Genomic DNA, 23426 nt, shown 5'->3' with positions numbered 1-23426 from the left:
CCAGGTAACAGTTCATGATGCCGATTAATTTTGTACGGATAGCATCGGAGAGTATGTCTTAGTGCCAACCAAATAGTAGTGTATGGAAGGCCTGAGCGACGTGTGACTGCACGAGCACTGACTTCCCCGTGCATAGACAAACCCGCTACAGTCCTGAACTGTCTCAGCAGCATTACACCTTGTGCTCGGTTGGTCACTATGGCATCTATCGTCTAAACAACCCGTGGCTTCAAACTTCGAAATCATTCTCACCACAGCTGAATTTGTCAACGGACCTTTACCCATTCGAATCCCCTTCCTATGGCGATAGGATCATAACGCTTAACTAGCACATTCCCCATTCTGATAATACAGCTTCACTAAAAGAGCCTTTTCAGGTAACCTCAACACGCTGCGACTGCTGGCGCATCTGATTCTCTCTCTCATTACTGCTTCTTTTATACACGATTGTCATGCGCAGTCACTGACGTTTCGCTGTCCAGTGCCATCTGTTGGGCATTTTGTGAACTTTGTTTTTTTTTGTTCTAATAAAACCTCATATCATTCCCAGCATGTGTGTCAATTTTTACCCCTCTATCTACATTATTCCGTGGTTTATTGTTTTCAAATTTATACTGACTTTTTGATCGCCCAGTACATAGGAAGTAGCTACAGTAAAAAATGTTCCATGAAATACATGTCTGTCAATATATAGTAAAATATGGAAGGAGGAAGCATTTTTTTAGTCTGTCATCAAACAGACTGAAAAAATATCTTTCTGTGAAATCTATTTGTTCCTTGAGTAATGACTGACTGATTTTTTTTTTTTTTTGTGTGCGAAAATTTCAATTTCTTTTATTGTATTTAGCAGCAAGCCATTAAAGGCATTGTATAAAGTTTTAACGTTATCTTCAAAAGATCCATAAGTATGTTTCTTCTCTATGTTACCCAAATAACGATTTGCTGCTAGCTGTAACTTCTGTATGTTCACGAAATCTGATGTGGAAGTTACATCATGTATGCCTGATGGATTTTTTATCACTATTATTTTATTTTGACTTTTCTGCATACTGAATCAGTCCTTTTCACAGCCTTTTTCTGTTGAGACACAGTTTCTTTAGATACCTTCCTCTTACCTGTATTTTCCTCTCTCATTTCTAAGACTAGACATTCAGTTTAAGGATACCTCAAAAAATGGCATTGTGGCATACATTGTCACAGTAGCTACAGCTGTAGAGAACTTCAAGCACAACTCATCATTCCTCTGTATCCGCACTGATTCTTCCGGACGATTTCCTTAAACTTCAGTCTTGGGGAGAAGAGGAATTTGTGGCACAACTTGACTAGAAGAAGGGATCAGTTGGTAGGACATGTTCTGAGGCATCAAGGGATCATCAATTTAGTAGTGCAGGGTAAAAATCGTAGAGGGAGACCAACAGATGAATACACTAGGCAGATTCAGAAGGATGTAGCGTGCAGTAGTTACTTGGAGACGAAGAAGCTTGCACAGGATAGAGTAGCATGGAGAGCTGCATCAAACCAGTCTCTGGACTGAAGACCACGACACACACATTCTGTACCACTACTAAATCTAAATCTGATCCCAGGTACACTGTACAATCCAATATTTAATTTTGTAATCTCTTTCTGACTACAATTTAAGCGAGCTGAAATTTTCCCATGTCTTCAAGGCCTTCTCCAAGTATACCACCACTGCTTATGATTTTTGTTGCTATTATTAGATGAAATTTAGTGCAAAACTCAATTAGTCTCTCTTCTCTCTCATTCCTGCTAGAGTCCATATTCTCCTGTAACTGTCTTTTAATCCTACCACAGTAGGGCATTCCAATCACCCATGTTTATTAGATTTTTCACAACGTTTTACATACTGAATTACGCATTCCACATCCTCATGTATTTGTCTCTTCTTCTTCTGGCTGTGATATCATGTATACCTGAACAATTGTTATTGGCTGTGGTTTGCTGTCAATTCTGATGAGAATAAACCTATCTCTATACAGTTCAGAATAACTCAGTCTATCCGAGCTTCCTGTTCATGACTCCCACCCTGTTAATATCATATTTGTCAGACCATAAATCCTTATTTTCTTCCCATATCACTTTACTTACTACCACTACATGTACACTCAGCATTTGCACCTCTCTCTTTCAGATTTTCTAGTTGCCCCACCAGATTCAGACTTCTTTCATTCCATGGTACAGCTCTTAGTGCATTACCTTTCATTGCTTATTCTAGCTTTTTCATGTGGTCACCTCTCCCTTGGCAGTATTCCCATGGAGAATTGAATGGACTCCTCTGAAATCTTTTGTCATTTGAGAGATGATCACATCATCTTTTTAAATTACAGGTCATCTGACCTAAAGATAAACATGATGTGTCTTTAATGTAGAGGTTTAAATTGCCTTCTGCATCCGCATGCCATTTATTATTGCTGGTTCTTGTCCTTTAAGGGAAGAATTAGGGTGATTCCTTATACTGGAATGTTTGGCTGTCACCCCTGATCCAGGAAATTTTGGTTACTAGTTGCAGACACTACCCCTAGGCCATGGTGACACTGCCGGTATTAATCCACATCTATGCCCTGCTACCAAGAACCACCTGTCTCCCTCTCCCCTGCTTTCTAAAACAACCCTACCCCTGCATTGTAATAACACCCCACTCATCTCCTTCTCACTCATCAGCCCTGACATCTACTTACCAAGAGTCAGTGTTGCCACTTTTGTGGAATGTATGTGCATATAGTTTTCATTCTGTCTTTATCGAGTGCAAGCTTCTTACCAGCAGTACAACACTTTCTGAAAAATGTTTATGTACAAGCCTTCAGAGAGTAAACAATAGCATTATACAAAATACAAGACCACAAAAAGTTGTTTATAAAAAGTATCTTTCATTTGACAAAAAGTCACAAATTAGTGAAAGAAAGTCACAATGTACATGACAACATTTTCCTACTTCAAACTTGAAACATCTGAAATAATTCACAGAACAGATTGTGAAAAATAAGGAGTAATGTAGACTGTAACTGACATCTTACATTCTCTTCTACATTACAAATACTTCACAACCAAAAGCTCCCTTGACTCATGTTACAAGCACAAATAGTACATAGCAGGCATACTGCTCAAGGGTCATGAAACCATGTAGATATAATGTTACAAGAAAAGACATCTAGGCAAGAGATAATATTACTGCTTAAATACATAGTTTTTGTCACAGTAATGTTATTCTAGTGGATATGATTTACTAATAAAAATAGTTACCAGATATAATTCCATAACATCACTAGGTCAGTGATGGCAACTGAGGAGGTGAAAAAACGGGGATCATAACAAACAGATGCCATGTAAACTGCAGCATGGTCACAGTGATAAGGATAGGATTGATCCTGAACATGAAGTGGATCATCTTTTTAAAAATATACAGAACATTAAAGATACATGTTATCCTCCAAGTATATATATAATAAAAACAGGGCAGTCTCAACAAATCAGTTGTTTCTTTTGCTCTCTTCTTTTCTCACCATGTGTCTCAGGGATGAGACAGGATTCTCTGCTCACTCTTAACAGAAGTGAGATATTTATCATTCATTAATGTTTATAAATTCTCATTTTTCTTTTTATATGAGCAGATATATGTATCTTTTATGATGTGACACAGAATGAAGATGTTTTGAGTTTTAGGATGAATGGAAGCATAAACACTAACCCACTCACAATGTTATTGTACCTGACATGTCAGGAAAAGATGGGAAAGGAACATTCAGCTCATGAAGACCATATGTGGCCAAAAATATAGCTGAAATGTTCACACAGAAATTTGCATACAATCCTCAAATGGTAACAACAACAAAATAAATAGGTTTCAAGTTTCACATTCTTTCAGTATGGCATAGTGAAACATGACAATAACAATCAATGTTGAAGTGTTTTGGTTTTGAAACCGTAGCCTGATTAAATTTAATCTTTAATCACTTGGTTTCAAAAATTTTGGTTTTTTAGGTGGCACTGGCTCTTCATCATCAACTTTCCTCTTTTCTCGTTTAGTCATAAACTTTTTATGTATGGACTGTACAACTGTGCCAAAGTGCTGTGCCATTTCTAGGTCAGACACATCAACTTCATTTTTCACATCTATTTCTTTTTGTGCAGCAGCTTCTTCTTCTTTCATTATTTCTTCAATTTCAGGGTTCATCCCATGAAAAGATAAACGCCCTACTATGAGATCCTCACAAGGCACATAACTTGATTCAATAATATATTTGCTCCTGAAAGAGAAACATTAATTATCAATAATGTAAAACTTGAAGATTTATATATGTAAATAAGATTTTGTTGGCTGTCAAAATGTAAACTCAACAGTTTCATCAAATACAGTGCAATACTCCATAATGACAGGTTGAACGTGAAGGGAAAGCTATGTGGAATGAGTCAAGTAACACATTATCACAGAGAAGCTGATATTTTACGTACATCTGCAATACACTACACTGACAATTAAGTAGCACTAACAACAAAGAGGATATTTTATGTACATCTGCAATACACAACACTGACAATTAAGTAGCACTAACAACAAAGAGATTAAAAGATGAAATTTTCACTGCAGTAGGATGTTGGTTGATGTGAAACTTCCTGATAGATCAAAACTGTGAGTCGAACCAAGACTCGAACTCGGTATCTTTGCCTATCAAGGGGAAGTGGTCTACCAACTGAGCTACCAAAGCACAGTTCACAACCCGTCCTCACAGCTCTACTTCTGCCAATACCCCGTCTCCCACCATATAGAGCTGTGAGGACAGGTCAAGAGTAGTGCTTGAGTGGCTCAGTCGGTAGACCACCTGCCCGTGAAAGGCAAATGTACCGAGTTCAAGTCTCGGTCCAGCACACAGTTTAAATCTGCCAGGAAGATTCAGATTAAAGATATTAATAAAGAACAGTTGCTTTGCTAAACATTCACTTTTGAAAAATTTATTCATATTCATGAAAAAGTTGCCATTTTTCAGTTACATTGCACAGTTCTAGTTTTTTTCCTGCCACAACACATTCAACTTCTTATGTGAATACATCCATATACATCAGAGGGAAAAAAATTATCTATGTACTAAAACAATGTAGACTTATCCTACTACGAACATTATTCCTTAAAGTGTTAACACTACAGACACACAAGTATTTTCTGAGAAGTGCCCCCTTTTTATTAATTTAGGGGGTTTTCAACTTTACTAGCATAAAGGCAACTTTTTCAAAAGTTATGTATCAAAATACAGAACTCTACACTGAACATTATACGAGGCTGCAAAATCTATGTGAAAACTGTTCTTAGATCTTGCTTATTTGTATCAGTGTGCATCTGAAACTGATTTCTTCTCTTAGTTGTATAAGCCATAAACCGGTAAATATATCATCATGTTTGGCTATGTTACTTGGAGTTATAAATATTATATGGAAAGCCCTGATAAAATGTAAAAAATGTTAGGAGTAAAGGTAAAAATTCATCAAATAACAGACATCCAGTGATCAATAGGCACATCAATAAGACTGAAATTTCACCAGCTTTTTGACAAATACTTTTTTGAGCTTGAGTACACACAAACACACACATTTATTGAAACAGTGCCTTGAAATTAATTAGAGACTAACTGTGGAGCAGCCAGCATACATGTGCTGCCACTCCCACTGTTGTGTAGTTCATTGGTGACCTGCTGCACTAAAAGGAGCAAAGAATGTTTTGTTCATTGTGATTGGGCAGGTGACACCTGTCTGCTGAGATTGGTGCTGCTGTCTGCCTGCCTCTGTGTGCTGCCCCTTTACATAACAAGGGGATATGATTTGGGCTACTTCAAGCAACCACACACTGGCCTCCACTACGTAGGTAATATTTTTTGTGCACACCCTTTCTATGGAGAGGGAATAAGTGGAAAGAGTACTATCATTTCTGCCAGTATTTCAACAAACTGAGATATACTTTTTCAATAATGAAGTACGACAAATCGAGGTTTTGGATTCTTATGGAAATGGTGTGACACAACAAAGTAAATTCATATGACATGATTGGCTGGGAAGCTCTCAATAGTGATGGTCAGCCACCTGTTTCCGAGTTCTTTCAATTGGACACTACTTGAGCAATTTGCACCTATCCTAGTAATCCTACTGAGGAAAGGAGACCTGCAGTTTAACGTGTAATCCAAACCACATGTCTTTCTTGACATATCTTCCCACAAGTGAGAGGTGAAGGCTAGTGTTAATGCCAGACTGAAAGATTCCACTGTCAGACCAGCCTCACAATTTATCACTAGACCATCATATCCGAGTACTGTTTACAATTAAGTAGCTATATGCAAGCTTGAGTGGCAACCTTGTGAGTAGCTGTGTGGCATACAAATGCAAGGACAGCAAGCAATGTGAGATTATAAAACTGGCAAATGTTTAAATTTAGAGCTAAACACATACATACACATAAGGTGCAAGATTAATTCCTTTCTGGGATTTTTTATTAATGAATAAGCAATTATTAAGTCAAGTAAGTTTGTAATTTTTACACAGACTAGGCATATAGCAATAGGTGAATGCAATGACTACCTTATAAATGATTTTTTTTATTATATATTTCAGGCTGAAGTCGTATAAACATGTATCGTTAGCAATTTCAACTTCTTAGGAAGCCATCATTAGAGGGCCTCTTTAAAAAAGAAAGAAAAGATTATCTAGTATTTTACTGTCCCACTTTTTGTTTCTTTTTAAAAAGATCATCTCATAATGACTTGACCCACCCAGATAGCTGTGCCTGTTTAAGTCCTGTTCCGGGACAAAGAGGTGTGCTGGCCCTGAATCAGATCCACCTTGGGTGTGGTTTTTAGGTGGTTTACCACATTTCACTAGGTGAATACCAGGTCGTTCCCAAGTCCTACTTGTTACATGATTTGTAAACATTTAAAAAAATTTGTGCTCACCTTCACATGAATAACACTACACACAGCCAGTTGTGGTACACGCATTCCATCCAAGAGCTAAAGGGCTGGCAACAGGAAGAGCATCTGGCCACCCCTTAAACTAAGAGAAACAAAATCTGTTTGATAACCATGCCAACCCTGCACAGATGTGGGACCAAGGCACAAGAACAAGAAGATAATGATGATAAATTGATAATGACTTCCTAAGAAATCAAACTGGTAATGACACTTCTTTGTGTGACCTAAAGCTGAAACGTCAAATAAAAACTGTAATTTTTATTACAGGTTTTTAACATTAGTTTGTTTTAATAGTGTTTGAGGTGCTTTTGACAGAAAATGTTGTGGTTTGGACTCTGAGGTAAGAACCTGATGACACATCCAGGATACACCTAACCATATCTACTGACCACTATACATCGTTTGAAAGATGGACTCTGGAAACTGGACAAAAAATATAATGGCAAATGACTTATGGAATATATCCTGCATTGGGTTAATATGAGTATTTGAGATCTTATTGCACACAAAGAAATGCTTTGTAGTTTTTGTTGTAATTACTTGCACAACTTTGATACAAGCAGACAGATAAAACAGCCTCAGGCGCTACATTAATAAAAAGATTAGCTGGAGAAAACAGATGCTACCAACATCAGATCGGGTGCACAGTAATCAGAATACAGATAGATAAATTTCTAACACAGGAAATTCTGGTACAGCATCCAATACTACAAGACACAGAAAAATTTATCTAAGTAAAGCACAGAGCAGTGTGTCAAATTCTAAATCTTACTGATGAGACAATTTACTAAGACCATAAAGTACCAGTGAACTCTGTACATAATAGGGAAGAATGGGGTACATTTCAACAAATTTCAGACTTAAAAAGACACTCTGTTTATTAATTACTATAGCATGTTGGGCCACTTTAACATTTTTACCACAGTTTCTGGTAATAAACAAAGGGCCGAATTTTATATTTCTAGGGAAGCACACTTATCTCGAAATGTACCTCTGCCATGGGGCACTTTTCAGCAGAGGATGGGACACCTTTCAACAACTAAAGACAACAGTTTTTTAGTCTTAAATCAACTAAATCTGTATTTTATTGTGCACCAGGCTTATAATATGGGCACAGACGCTAAGACAACAAATTTTTACAAAACGGAGAGCATATTGGCTATTTAAATTAGGTCTACTCACTGCAAGCAAAAAAATCATTTCTTGCATGATGTCTGCTGTTCTGGCTTCCATTTTAGATTATTTTCTCCTTAACTAAACAAAATCACACTACTATGTACAGTTTATAAGATCTTAAGCATGTTGTTACTGAAGCAACTAACACCACAAGTCAAGAAGGTACTGGGATTCCAACAAGCATGTTTCACAAAGGAAAGCCAACTGTAGACCATTTAGATGCAATACAGCAAAGAGCTGGAAATTCCGCAAAAGTGTTCACTGCCTTTTTGTGGACTTCCAAAAAGTATATGATAGTGTGAATAGACAAGCAATATAGCAAGACCTAGAAAGGGCTCAAGTTCCCAGAAAACTTATAAAACTGACGGATATGCACCCCAGAGACAACATGCTTGGTGAAAGTAACTGGAAACATATCAAAGAAGTTCAAGGTGAGGACTGGAGTGCGACAAGGAGACTGCCTCTCCCCTCTTCTGTTTAACTTGGTACTGGAGAGAGCCCTGAGAAAGGTAGCAAGCCTAGAGACAGGAATACAACTGGGAAGAAGAATCAACACCCTGGCCTATGCGAATGATGTAGTTTTAACAGCAGAAAAAGAGCAAGACCTGGTTCAGATGGTAAGAACATTTATAGAAGAGGCAGTGAGAGCAGACCTGAAGTTGAATACAGATAAGACAAAATATCTCGTAGTTAGCAGAGAAAATTATGACAGACCCCTGAAAGTGGAGGACAAAGTCTTTGAAAGGGTAAAAGACTTTAAATTTCTTGGGGCTATGCCCCATGAAACGAACGAGATAGACCAGGAAATTACCGCATGAATACAGGCAGGAAACAGGTCAAGGTTTGCTCTGGGAATGCTGTTGAAGTCCCAGCTTCTATCGAGATCCTCAGAGACCAAGATCTACAAGATAATAATACAATCTGTAGTCTCATATGGAGCAGAGATCTGGACTATCACCCAAAAGATGGAAAGAAAACTCCTTACATTTGAGAATGTCATCCTCAGACAAATTTTTGGGCCAGTGAAGGATGGAGATGAACAGAGGAAAAGAAAGAATTGTGAATCACAGGAGCTATACAAGTTGATGGACATCACGGCAGTTATCAAAGAAAGAAGACTGAAGTGGTATGGACACATAATGCACAGAGAAGGCCAGATCATCAGGCAGGTAGTGGTAGAAGATATTGGAGGCAATAGACCACAGGGAAGACCACGACTCCAATAGATTGATCAGATCAGAGAAGATATGAGCATGTGGGGCTGTATGAAGAAGAATACATGGACCGAGGATACTGGAGAAGGCTGATTGGTGAGGCCAAAGACCGACTGCGGTTTGTATGGCCAACACTGACAGTAAATAAGTAAGTAAGTAAGAAGTAACTAAATAAAATTTACAAAAAAATCATTGACTATATGGATTGAGATGTTCCACCATTTATGTTTGTCTCAGGGTGTTCCTTCCTAATATAACTTCTGTCAACATAGCAAATAAAATCTTACATTAGATTAGATTCAGGTTGGTTGGTTGGATTAAAAGAGGGGGGAAGGGACCAAACTACGAGGTCATCGGTCCCTTGGTCTGAATAAAACAATGCCACAAGTGTGAGAATAAAACAAACGAGACTGACAACACAAAACGGAATGAAAGGAAAAATCACAAGAATGATGAAGGGCAACAAACGTGTATATGGACAACAGGGGGACAAGAAAACCACAGAAACGCATTAAACGGGATGAAGAGAGTAAAACAAAAAAGCAGATAACCATGGCTGGCTGACCATGAGAATCAAAAGGAGAAGCCAGCCACTCTGCAACACATTAAAACTTCCACCCTAAAAGCACTACCTGGGTGGTGGACACAGAGGGACAAAGGACATGAGCAAAAACTTAGATCAAATGATAAAACCCACCCTCACGAATAAAACATAAAACTACATCAGCCGATGAGGTGTTGTCAGATAAAATTAGTAGCAACAAGTCTGGTAACCCAAGATTTTGACACTGGGCAGTCGAAGTGGGACAGTGCACCAGAAAATGGGCCACTGTCAACAGGGCACAGCACTGACACTGGTGCAGGAGGTAATCGTGGGTTGCCCAAGTGTGGCAAATGCGGGGCCGGCAGAGGACAACTGATTCCCTGTGAGAGGCCAGTATGGAAGACTTCCACACATTCGTAGTCTCCTTGATGACACGCAGTTTGTTGTGTGTACTGTTATGCCATTCCGTCTCCCAAAGGCGAAAAACCCTGTGGCTAAGTCAGAACCCATGTCAGGTTCAGAGATGTCCATCTCCAGAAGCGGTTTCCACGTAGCCTGTTTGGCCAGACTGTCAGCAAGTTCGTTGCCTGGGATTCCGGCATGACCTGGGAGCCATGGGCTACAGCCCATTACTCTGCCTTGTGAATGGTTCCCTGCAGGCGCCACTCAGCAACACCAGTACTTGGAGGTACAGTAAGAAATGAAGAAGTAATCTGCATACAGAAAAGACGAGACGGATAGCCCTACAGCTCCTGTTAGACCGTTATTGGCCACTAAAAATAGAGAGACGATCAATATGGAGCACTGCGGGAATCCATTCTCCTGTATACGGACAGAACTATGGGAGGCACCAACTTGGACACGGAAAGTACAAAGCGATTGGAAATTTTGGATAAAAACTGGGAGCAGGCCTCGGAGGCCCCACTCATATAATGTGGCAAGGATATGTCGCCAGGTCATGCCATTCGCTTTTCATAAATCAAAAAAGATGGCATCCAGGTGCTGGTGTCTGGAAAAGGCTGTGCAGATGGCAGACTCGAGGGACACAATATTATCAGTGGTAGAGTGACCCTGGCAGAAGCCGCCCTGACATGGAGCCAGTAGGCCATGTGACTCCAGGACCCAACCCCAACGCACAATATGTTCCAGCAGCTTACAAAGAACGTTGGTGAGGCTGATGGGCCGATAGCTATCCACATCAAGCAGGTTCTTACCAGGTTGGAGCACTGGAATGATGGTGCTCTCCCGCCACTGCGATGGAAACATGCCATTGCACCAGATCCGGTTGAAGATGACGAGGAGATGTCGCTTGTGGTCAGGTGAGAGATGTTTAATCATCTGACTGTGTATCTGATCTGGCCCAGGAGCTGTGTCGGGGCAATGTGCAAGGGCACTGAGGAGCTCCCACTCTGTAAATGGGGTGTTATAGGTTTCACTGTGGTGTGTAGTGTACGAAATCACTTTCCCTTCCAGCCGCCGTTTGAGAGTGCGAAAGGTTGGGGGGGGGGGGGTAATTCTCCGATGCAGAAGCTCGAGCATAGTGCTCAGCAAAGTGCTCGGCAATCACGTTTTCTTCGGTAGATAACACGCATTTATGCTAACATCGGGAACACCAGTTGGGATCTGGCACCTGAAAAAATGTTTGATCTTTTCCCAGAATTGAGAAGGTGGCACCCAATGGTCGAGACGTGTCTCTCCCGACACTCCTACTTCCGTTGTTCAATAAGATGGCAAATGCAGGCAAGGAGCCATTTAAAGGCTGTGAGGTGCCCCAGGTAAGGGTGCCCCTTACGCCGCTGTACAGCTCGCTGACACACTTTAATTGCTTCAGTGACTTCTGGCAACCACCAAGGGACTGCATTCCACTGCGGGAATCCTAACAAGCAAGGGATCACGTTTTCTGCAGCAGAAACGATAGCTGTAGTCACATTCCATCATATCGATGTTACCGTGCGGGGAAGATTCCACGCTGACACCAGAGGTGAAAGTTTCCTAGTCAGCCTTGTTCAAAGCCCATCTGGGCAGGCGTCCATGGGCCTGACGCCAGGGCAGTGACAAGAAGATGGGGAACTGGTCACCACACTGTGGATAGAAGGGAGAAGGCCAGGACTGCAAACTGAGAGATCAATGGCTTAATATGTGCCATATGTGGCAGTAAATTTTCGACATCTCTGCCTCGGCCAGTAAGCACGGGCCACACCACAAGGAGTCATGAGTGTTAAAATCTCCTAAAATTAGGAAAGGTTTAGGGAGTTGATCAATCAGTGCAGCCAATGCGTTCAGGGGTACTGCACCATCTGGAGGAAGATATATGTTGCAGACAGTTATTTCCTGCTTCGTCCTTATCATGACAGCTGCAGTTTCAAGAGGGGTTTGAAGTGGCACAGGTTCACTGCATACTGAGCTCAGCATATAGACGCAAACTCCATCTGACATTCGATTATAGTTGCTACAGTTCCTGTAATATCCCTTATAGCCTCGGAGGACAGGGTTCCGCATTGCTGGGAATCAGGTTTCCTGGAGGGGCAATGCAGAAAGCAGGTGTAAAGCTTAACAGTTTCCGTAGTTCAGCCAGGCGGTGGAAAAAACCGCCGCAAATTCCACTGGAGGACGACGTGATCGTGACGCTGGGAAGGCATGGAACATTCAATGAGGCAGTTTATACTTCAGGGTCACCTGCTGCCACTGATTTACTTCCTGAACAGTATGTATCCATTGTATTTGAGGGTCCGGTGAGATCTAGGTCCTCAGCAGATGCCAGAATCTCCACCTCATCCTCAGAAGCAAAGCTTGTAGGTAGCGGTGGTGTGGGTGTCACCACAAGTCCCTTGGTCTTGGGGATCTTCATTTTGGATTCCTCTTGCTGCTCCTTGGGTGTCTCTGGCTGGGAGGGCTTGACTGATTCAGTCTCTGGGACTGAGGATGATCGTGAAGCCCTACGACCAGCTACGTTTGGGAACTCCACCCAGTGGCGGAAGTCATCTTTCCCACTAGCAGAAATCTGGGAAAGGAGTGACCCAAGGGTCCCCTTCCTAGCGAGAGGTGCCAAAGAAGACTTACACTTCTCCAGCTGAGAAGTGGGGACTGGTGTCCCCAATGATTTGTGGGGGGGGGGGGGGGGCAGTGCTCCCAAGGTAGGTGGTGTGGGAGGAACAGGGAGGGAAGTGCCCCCTACCATCAAGGGGGCAGGTGTAGTCTTCTAGCTCGGAGAGCCGACTGGAATTCGCGGAACGGATGGAGCTACAACTCTTCTCGTAGCAGCAGCGTAAGAGGAGATCATAGCCACAGGATGCAGATGCTCAAATTTCCTCTTGGCCTCAGTGTAGGTCAGTCAGTACAGGGTATTGCATTCCTTGATTTTCCTTTCGTGCTGTAAAATCCTGCAGTCAGGTAAGCAAGGGGAATGATGCTCTCCACATTTGACATGGATGGGAGTCGGGGCACATGAAGTATTGGGATGTGATGGACATCCACAATCTACACATGTGACGCTGGAAGTACAGCGGGAAGACATATGGCCAAACTTCCAGCACTTAAAGCACTGCAAAGGGGGAGGGATATATCGCTTTACATCACATTGTTAGACCATCACCTTGTTCTTCTCAGGCAATGTGTCACCCTTGAAGGCCAAGATAAAGGCACCGGTGGCAACCTGATTATCCCTCAGACCCTGATGGACGCACAGGACAAAATGAACACCTCGTCGCTCTAAGTTGGCTCGCAGCTCGTTGTCAGGCTGCAAAAGAAGGTCCCTGTGAAATATAATACCTTGGACCATATTTAAGCTCTTATGGGGTGTGATGGTAACGGAAACACCCCCAGCTCGTCACAAGCGAGTACTGCCCGTGACTGGGAAGAGGATGCTGTTTTTATCAAGACTGACCCTGACCGCATTTTGGACAAGCCCTCCACCTCCCCAAACTTGTCCTCTAAATGGCCTACAAAAACCTGTGGCTTCATTGAAACAAAGGAGTCCCCATCAGTTCTCGTACGTACGAGGTACCGGGGTGAATTAGGTTCGCTGCCATCCTTAGCCTGGCATTCCTCACATGGTGTGTCCAGGAAGGGGAATGATCTAGGGTCGTACTTCCTTGCTTTTTACTGAGACTTAGAATGCTTAGAGACTGCTGATGTTTGATCACCAGCAAGTGATGACGTGGTATGCTTCACCACGCGTCCTCCTCCCTGATGCCACCCACTCCGACCAGGGGCCCTGCCCACGGGCGCCACACAGCTGCAGCAAAGGCCACCTGGCAGGATGGCCATTACCAGGAGTCCCGATGCCCCAAGGTAACAGGCATCTACTCCTGGCATACATGGGGAGTTAAATGGCGTAGGCATCAGCAGAGTGATCCCTGTCTTGTCAGGGGGCTACAACCAACAGGGTACATGGCAGCCCCACCACAACGGACTGGCTACCGTGCTGGATATCAGGTGCAAACAAGTCCATGGTCTTCGTTAGGACAGAAAGCAACACTGTATAGTGCAGGGAGGTGTCCTCACCCAAGAGATGGAGAATGAGCTGAAGGCACGATGCACCATGTAAGGCGCCCTTCCCCAATTGGCTCGCTCTTCAGAAAAATTTTGAAGAATCGAGGTCAAACCCTACAGAGGACCATTACATGAAGGCCGAAACCTGAGAGACTCCTTTTAGCTGCCTCTTACGACAGGCACGAATACCTCGAGCCTATTCTTACCCCCGGACCCACAGGAAGGGGGGGGCGGGGGGCGGGGGCGGGGGGGGGGGGGGGGGGTGTAGATTCAGTTTTCGTTCCATAGACACAAACATGAGATGATCCTTGTGGGCATGGAACAAGTCAGAGAGTATAACATAAAATATTAGAATATACTAGTCAGTACCTGATCATTTGTCAGGAGATTGTCAAAATAGATGAATGCTTCACAGTAAACTGGAACTGCTAATATTTTCAGAATTAATACACTGTCAGACTGAAACACAGTTATGTACTTTTAATAGAATTATCATTTTACAAACTACTTAATCCTGACTGTTGTCCCCAAGTGCTGTCAGGACTGAAATCTAACAGACATATTTACTGAAGTTGAGCTAACAGTCCATATTAAAATATTCATCTATAGAATAGAAGGAGTTGCCTATCAAAAAGTCTTTCAAACTCCATTTAAAGTGTGTTTTATCTAAAACCAAGTTTTTAATGGTTGCTGGCAATTTATTTAAAATGTGCGTTCTTGAATATTGGACTCCTTTTCCTTTTTGGACCAAGGTAGATAATTTTAGGTATGTATGTACAGTGTGTAAACTTTTAGATGGCAGACCTCTCCCTAGTCCTGATTCGGTAGAAGTCGGTAAACGTCGGGAGGCTTTGGAAGGCACGCAGTTTCGACTGCTGCCAACATTACGTAGCTGACTGTGATGTACAAGGTAGCCATTGTCATCTGCTTCGTTATTGTTTTGCGCTGTACTGTTCTGCGTGTTTTTATTGTGCAGTTGTGCTAAACATTATCAAAATGAGTGAAGAGGCAGTTGCTGGCCCATCTCGGGGGTCGCCAACAACTCATACCAGTAGGCCTACGGTTAGAAGGAAACCAGTATTACGTAGCGATGCTCGCAAAATTATATTGCATGTGATTGAATGCTGCGAAAGGGAAAGGGAGCAGAAAAAATGGCTTCATCCCATTTACAAATCTTCAGTGAGAGCTGCTACATACACAGGACAAAGCATGCGTAGCATTGGAAGATTTAAACAGTTTTCCAAGAATCATCCTAGCGTATCACCACAAATGCCTGGGCAAGAAATGGTGAGTTTTCATTTCAGATATTTTGTTCGCGATCACTTTGAAGGAGCCCCCTATTTCGTCCGAATTACCTTATATTTCATTTTTCCTTGCAACCATATTGCTTTGTATGGAAACACCACTGGTTACTGTATTATGTCGAAACACATTCATATTACAGTACATTACCAAATGGTTTGTGAACGCATAGTAGACAAACATACATACATTCATTTTTATATATATATATATATATAGATTTTAATCTACATGACGATTTCAGTTTCGTTTACGAACAACATTTAAAGCGAGTTTTACTTCCAAGCCTTTCGTCTACTTTCATGTAAGCATGATGTGCAATTTGTAGTGCCAGCACTGCAACTGGTAGGTGTGCCTTGTCGCCCCCCCCCCCCCCCCCACCCAACGGCTCCTCGCCCCTCGCTTGCTTCCTCCTCTCCCCGCACTCCCCTCACAACTCTGCCGTCTTACAGTTAACACACAGTACACTGCTCTTACTCCTAGTATTGACACTATGTATTGAGCTATTGGTTGGAAATAGAGACATATTACTTGCAACAAATTTCACTATGGAATAAATATAATGAGAAGCAATGTTTAGAATACTCAGTTCCTTGAACATGTTTATACGTGATGTTCTGATGTTCCTGAATTTACACCACAAATGAGTCTTATTACATGCTTTTGCACTCCTAAAAACTTTTGCTTGGTTTGACAAGTTACCCCATGATCCTTTATGACGTAATAGAATGAAAGTAAGCAAAGTATGCAAGTTTCTTTTATTTTTAGCTTCTACATATGATAACATTCACCTCGCAAATGCAGACTTGTTTAGGTGCTTCAGCAATTCTGTGGTGTGCCCTTCCCAACTGAATTTATTATCGAGTTGTAATCCCAGAAGTTTAACACTGTCAACCTCTTCAATCAGCATGTCTTCATATGTTATATACATGCTGGAAGGAAATCCCTGACAGGTTCTGAACTGCATAAAGTGGGTCTTTTCAAAGTATAATGACACTGAATTAGCTTTAATGTCAGTGAAAATTTGATTAGCAGCCATTTCTACATCTGTACTTGACTTGCTTCTTATTGCAATGTTTGTATTGTCTGCAAACAAAACAAACTTAGCATCTGGCAATGTAACACACAAAAGATCATTAATATACACAGAAAAAGCAATGACCCAAGATGGAACATTGAGGAATACCACATGTTATGAATTCCCAGTCAAATGAAGGCTGACTGCTTACAGCACAAGTATTTCACAACAACACCCTTTGCTTCCTTTCAGTTAGGTAAGACTCGAACCATTTCACAGCACTGCTGGTGCATTCAGAGGGAAGAATTTCCAGGAATCTTCCTTCCAAATCACTGTCTTCTGTTTCTTTTAGTTGTCTTGCAATCAAGACTCAGTTTTTCTTTCCTCCAAACTCAACAACTACAAAATAATTTATTTCTATTCCTAAAATAATGTTCTAACGTAAAATTTCCTTCAAACTCTGCTGTTGTAGGACAAAAAGTAAGTAATTGACCTAGCTCTTTACCATCAGACCCACCTTGAAAAAGAACTTCACAATCACAAGTGCCTTGTATGTCTTGTACCTCTGCATTTCACTTTTTGTCTATTTGCCCAGATTTAATTTTTTAAATCTACACGTGGCTTTTTGCAAATTTTTATAGGTTTCCTGTCCATCTCTGCTTTCTCTTCCACAAAATTTTACATTTTGCTGCTGCCTTTGGAAAATGTCGGACAGCGTCAGGTGTCCAAAGACTTCATTCACTTGTCCCCACCCCTCCCCTCAAGCTCAAAACAGATGCATTTTGATTGATTGTGTTAGGCTCACTTTAAATTGTGCAGTTCATTTCAGCACCAGAAGACCCCAACTAAAGGATTCAGGTTTTACATTCAGTATCTTGCAAAATCATCTGAATAAATAACTAGTTTATAACTGTCAACAAAAAAATTGTAACATTAGCTTTGTGATAAGCTATTACTCTTGAAAAGTGTAGCGTACTGACCATACATGGGTATAATAGTGTATGTCTGATGGTGTATTGTTGCACCACTGATGGCACACAAGTGTGGGATGTTGTCAAGTTAATAATTCAATAAGGTCAACACTATGTTGTGAGGCAGGTTAACTTGCAGGTCATTCTGTGTTAAATCACAGCTATTTTGGTGGGTCCTATGATGACTATTTCAGAATTTAGTCATATCTGGTGGATGGACACCTACATGTCTTAATATTAAAATTGCCACATAAGACTGTCCTAAATCTAACCATTTTTGATAAATTCAGGTTTGAAGACTCAAGGGTGTGTACCCAATCATTAGTCAGTGACCAATTCCCCAATTTTCAGAGACCTACGCAGTAATGTGTTGACCTAAGGAGCTAAATTTTTTTATACGCCTAGTATTTAGGCCAGTAAGTTCATATAATGTATAAAAAGTATGATAAATCATCCCAATTTTTTATGAAAAATGTAAAAAAAAAAACACTTTTTCCATGTTATGCTTTAAATCTGTGATTTTTTAGATCATCATAACTTTGCATAGCGAAATGGTAGAGGCCTCATCTTGTGCGCTGTAACTCTTTAGTCCTAGGGTTAGGTACAAATAACAATGAAAAGCATTTAGCATTTCAGTTACACAACTCTAGCGCAAAAAACATCAAATCTGATGAATTTCAAAGTCCTGGGAGGAAGGAGGGGGGCAAGTACACAGCTTAATCTCAACTTGATTTTTTGCTAAAATGTTTACACATCTAGTAGCAATTGTAGGTGCAAAGAAGAATATCCTAACTAACTTTATTCATTGGAAAAGAATAAAATAAATTTTCCATGTACATATGCCATCCACGTTAAACACTTCTGGGCATTGGCAAATAAACAGAATGAGTATTCCTTGAAAAATTGTTTCCTAAAATACCAATTGCTAGCCTGTAGATTAGAACTATAAACTGGAGAAAGCTAAAAACAGTTAGCAATTATTTTTCTCAATGTCTTTTCAGTGTAAATGATTACAAGAGGCGGCCTGGGGCACAAATGAGGGGATATATCCTTAACCTGTTACTCTAAATTAAAAAGATATTTCATTGAAACACAAGAAAAGGGAAAAGTTATACTGAGAGACATAAATAACTTTTTAAATATATGCTGACATAAAAATTCTGCAGAGAACACTTTCCTAAACAAATTCAAATATAAAGGAGGACACTGTATTTTTAAAACTCTTCCACCTCGCATATAACTTCGTTTTCCTTGACATCTTGATAGAAAAACGAAATGACGTCATTTAAAGGTGAGAGGTATGAGCTTTTCATAGCACTTGTTGCCAAGTTTATACAAGTGTACACTGCATCACTGTAATTCTGGGACATCCACCTTACATACCACATTGGGAAAAATAACCGACACAATATTATTCCTACTGGGCCATGAAAGGAATTGTGACTAGGCAGTAAGCATGCAGTTAATCTCAATGTCTTTAAATTCATGTGATGCTTATGAAATGTGCCACTGTACTAGATTTCATTGTATTTCAAAGCAGCTGTTCCCACAAAGCATTTTCATGAGCTTCTACAGCAACAATGCTCCCATTTGCACCTGTCGGAAGTCTCTTCATTAGAATAGTTTTAGTAGCAAAGACTAGCAATGCGTGGTTCGATCATGTTTCTGAATTGTTCTCACTGTACTGTACCTCTGCTTCAAGAAACCTTCAAACGATTTGACCTGCTGCGAAGAAACAAAGAACATACTAATGCCCTGTATTTCATGGTGTATTTTGTGCACAACTCTTTCAGATTAATTGCAATAAGTCTTTTCTGCCTTTTTTTTTCTTTTTTCCTGGCAGACACACAATCTTTTCTTCCTTGCTGAAGTCTTGAAAATCTATCATTTCATAAAATATCTTCAATACATCTTGTTTCACAATATCAGATACCTTACCAAGTGCTCTGTGACACCAAAAGTAGATGCTACTCTAGCAACACTCCACGAAGGTGCAGCAAGTGATAAAACTTGGATCTGTGTACTGTGAGTTGAATCCTATATTTCTGAGTGAGCTGTGTCGCATTGGAAAAATGGTTCCACTGTTCACATGGGCACTCCACATAATACAGGGAATTAATATGTTCTTTGCTTCATCACAAATCAAATTATATGAACATTTCTTAGAACACAAGTACAGTACTGTGAAGACAGTTCCAGGAACACGATCTCACCATGCTTTTCTAGTCACAGCTACTAACACTTCTCTAATGAAGAGTCATCCAACAGATACAAATGGTAGCACAGTTGCTATGGAAGCTCATGAAAATGCGATAAAATTGGATACACAGGACACATTTACCAGGTATCACAAGTTGACATTAACTGTATGCATACTACTGAATCACAATTCCTGTCATGGCTCAGTAGGAATTATGCTGTTTAGGTCCTCTTCTCCAATGTTATATGTAAGGTGGATGTCCCATTATTACAAAGGCAGAGTGCAGGATTGTATAAACTGAACATGAAAACAGCTTATGTGGCGAAGCTGATGGCACTTGGAGGAGACTCCGCATCAGCATTGCGGGATGTGCAAGCAGGCAGCCTAGTAGAATTCTGCAGTCAGCTGGGCAATGACCCAGTGTAATGACTGTTCCATATGGACATGCTGGAGATTTACGCTTTGTGTCTACTGTGATGGGCAGGAACAAGTTTGCACTAAAGCGCACCACCACTACCACTGGGTTAATCAACTGTAATGAAATTTGCCACAGTATCAAGACATAACTGAGGCTGAGAAACAGCATGGGCAATCCCGTTTCTACATATAAAAATTAAAAAATATATAAAATTAAATTAATCCTTAATATCTAATCATAAGTAATTAAACAATGGAAAATCCAGGATGGAATGTAACAATATTATGAGAAGGAAAGTTGCCACTCACCATACAGAAGAGAGGCTGAGTTGCTGATAGGCATAACAAAAAGCTTTTCACACTAAAAGCTTTCGGCCAATGGCCTTTGTCAACAATAGACACACATACACAGATCATCACAAATAAAGTTTTCAGCCAGTAAGGCCTTCATCAATAATAGACAAGAAAAATCTTGGATTTGCATGTTTGATTATATTTATTAACTAGAAGTCAAACGAAGATGCTGTATTGGAAAAATGTAAGACATCAGCACATACCCAGTGCAAGAAATTTAATCTGGGATAGTGTGTTGAATGTTTTGGTGCTTGTCATAGCCTACTAAGTAATTACTTGCTTTTGTTTTGTTATTTGTACTTATATTTTGTTTCTTTCAGTACAAAAATGTGTGACCATTTCAGATAAACGTATGTGTTGCTCTCAACAGTGAATAGCGCTACACATATGGCACGGTGTAACATATTAAAGGAACATTCTATGTCAATTCAACGCACCTATTAACCTGACCCTCTCGGATTTCTTTCAAATTTGGTGCATTCAATGACCCATATAAGAGATGGAAAAAGACCAATTTTCAGATGTGTATTACAACTGCGAAGAAAGTTAAAGGTCTGAAAAGTCTTGAATTTGTGCTGAATTTACATGTGGATGTCAAAGGCCAAGGTCAATGACTTTTAGTATGACAATTCTCAGAAACTTTCCATGTAGCATATCAATGTAAAGGTCTATTCATCAGCTTTCGAATAGTACCATTTTCATTGCTGTAGCTGAATTAGAACCAGAATTACAGTCATCTATGTTGAGATACATGCACGTAAATTTCGCACTAATTCCAAACTTTACAGATCTGTAACTTTCTTCACAGTTGTAACACACACCTGCAAATTGATATTTTTCCATCTCTTTTCTAGGTCATTGAATGCACCAAATTTGAAAGAAATCTGAGATGGTCAGGTTGATAATGTTACTTTACTGTGTTGAATTGACATGGAATTACCCTAAATTAGAAAGACAAAAACTGCATTCACAGTAAATGCTTCTTTTTTATTGTAAAGAACAAGCAAAAACTAAGAAACATAAAAAATTAACAAAAAAATAATAATTCGGGTACTAACGGGTTAATCTAGTGGGGTTGCAGAACACTAGAAGCCAATTTTACATGATGATGCACTTCTTTGTCATACGAACGGCACATTATAAACTACAATAATATCACGTTAGCTAACAAGAGTATGAATTTTGTAAGACTTAATACCACAGATACGTACTTGCCATGCTTCATGTCTTCAGTAATTACATCAGAGAATAATGCTCTGCTATCTTCAACTTCCTTTTCTCTCTCAAATCTTTCCTTGCTTTTCTTCATGAACTTAAGGAAAAATAAATAAAAATCTCTTTAATTTTTTGGCTACTTATACACATTAATACATATAATTATTTAGTTTCACACACAAAGAGATGACAAATAATCACTATGGGAAGCCAATGAGAGACACTCGAGTGCAGTGGAGATATTGTCATATTTCATGATCTTTTACACTGTTACCGAGGAGAATTTAATTTGATGGTCCTTAGATTATAAAGTAATTGTTTCAGACAGAGTAGTTCCACAGTTACAGTTTATTGCTTTTATTTTAATTATTTATATTTCATTGTTTGTGACTAATTTCAAGGTCACAGTCTCATTCTCAAATGTTACGCTAAACTGGCCATGCCAAAACATAGACTCTTCACTCAGTTACTGAGAATAAATATAAGAATATTGAAAGTGTAGCTATGGAACTTCCACAGAAATTATTTAATCTTAAGCTTGGATCGCACAGTTCATATCTCTTTGCAAATAGGGACCACAAATCAATTTCATACAATACAATATCACTATGGTGAATACCCACAAAACAAGTACTAACTCTAGATTACTAAACCATCGTGAAATTTACGATTGTAGGCCTAGTAGGCTATAAAACACGACTTTTGGAATCAATTTGGTATGTAACTTACGGGCGGAGAAGTAATAACTACTGCATAACATATGAATTATGACTTCCTCTGAATAAATTTAACGATGGTTTAGTAGCAATGTAACATTCCCCCACCCCCCTTCCACCAAAACGTTTGTCCATGGGTTGACTGGAATTGTTGTTATCTGCCTCCAGTTTGCATCTTACGTTTAGTGACAGTATTTTACCACACGGAATCCATAACTAACAATGGTACCCCATATTTGCTAGTAAATTAATGCTCTTTTTTCAATAAATGTCGCATATGATTAGATTATTTACCTTCATTTCAAGCACTGCTTTTGATAAACGGTATTTCGAATCCATCGTGTTCGTCATTTCTTCTAAAGCCGAATAATGCGATTGAAACCAAATCTTTTGAACAAATTCACAAGAACATACAGGTTACGTAATCAACCTCTGCATACACTGAAGCACCATCATACGTAAACTACAACTCTCACAACAAACACAAACCGAACTAACAAAGATATTCTCGCTTAAAGAAAAATTGCTTCCCACCTGCCAAAGATTTTGACAGTAAACCACTTTGTAAACAACACAAATCGAAAATTAAAGGTAAGGTCGATTCGATTCGTAATGAACGTCTTCGGAAAGGACATGAACGGAGGAAGACCTCATCAAATAATGGAACTATGGAGGTAGGAATGAGCTAAACTGTTACCTTCTGATCACAGATAACGATGTTAATCTTTTCAGTAAATGCTATTAATGGCTATGATGCCTCTCAGTATAAAATAACATTTTACAAATCCGCAACCTGGATCCCTCCACACTCCACCAACGCTGAATTGTCTCGCTGCTGTT

General features: G+C 40.0%; 1 protein-coding gene across 1 annotated transcript; it reads right to left on the bottom strand.

Annotated features, from left to right (window-relative positions):
- Positions 1-2868: 2868 nt before the first annotated feature.
- LOC124595056 (M-phase phosphoprotein 6) lies at positions 2869-23100 on the bottom strand. Its single transcript, XM_047133623.1, has 3 exons — positions 22881-23100; positions 21867-21967; positions 2869-4265 (listed from the first exon to the last, which is right to left on the bottom strand). Exons 1-3 carry the CDS (start codon positions 22935-22937, stop codon positions 3965-3967), a joined length of 459 nt encoding a protein of 152 aa, XP_046989579.1. The 5' UTR covers positions 22938-23100; the 3' UTR covers positions 2869-3964.
- Positions 23101-23426: the final 326 nt, after the last annotated feature.

This window comes from Schistocerca americana, chromosome 2 (assembly GCF_021461395.2).
Source record: "Schistocerca americana isolate TAMUIC-IGC-003095 chromosome 2, iqSchAmer2.1, whole genome shotgun sequence".
NCBI lineage: Eukaryota > Metazoa > Arthropoda > Insecta > Orthoptera > Acrididae > Schistocerca > Schistocerca americana.
The sequence above is the reverse complement of the archived record's forward strand: the minus strand, read 5'-3'. Positions and strand labels throughout refer to the sequence as shown.

Coding starts and splice junctions, on each gene's coding strand:
- LOC124595056 (XM_047133623.1), bottom strand. CDS start 22,937: ATGACGAACACGATGGATTCGAAATACCGTTTATCAAAAGCAGTGCTT. Junction 21,968..22,880: donor AAGCAGTGCTTGAAATGAAG/GTAAATAATCTA, acceptor TTTTTCCTTAAG/TTCATGAAGAAAAGCAAGGA. Junction 4,266..21,866: donor GAAGACATGAAGCATGGCAA/GTACGTATCTGT, acceptor TTTCTCTTTCAG/GAGCAAATATATTATTGAAT.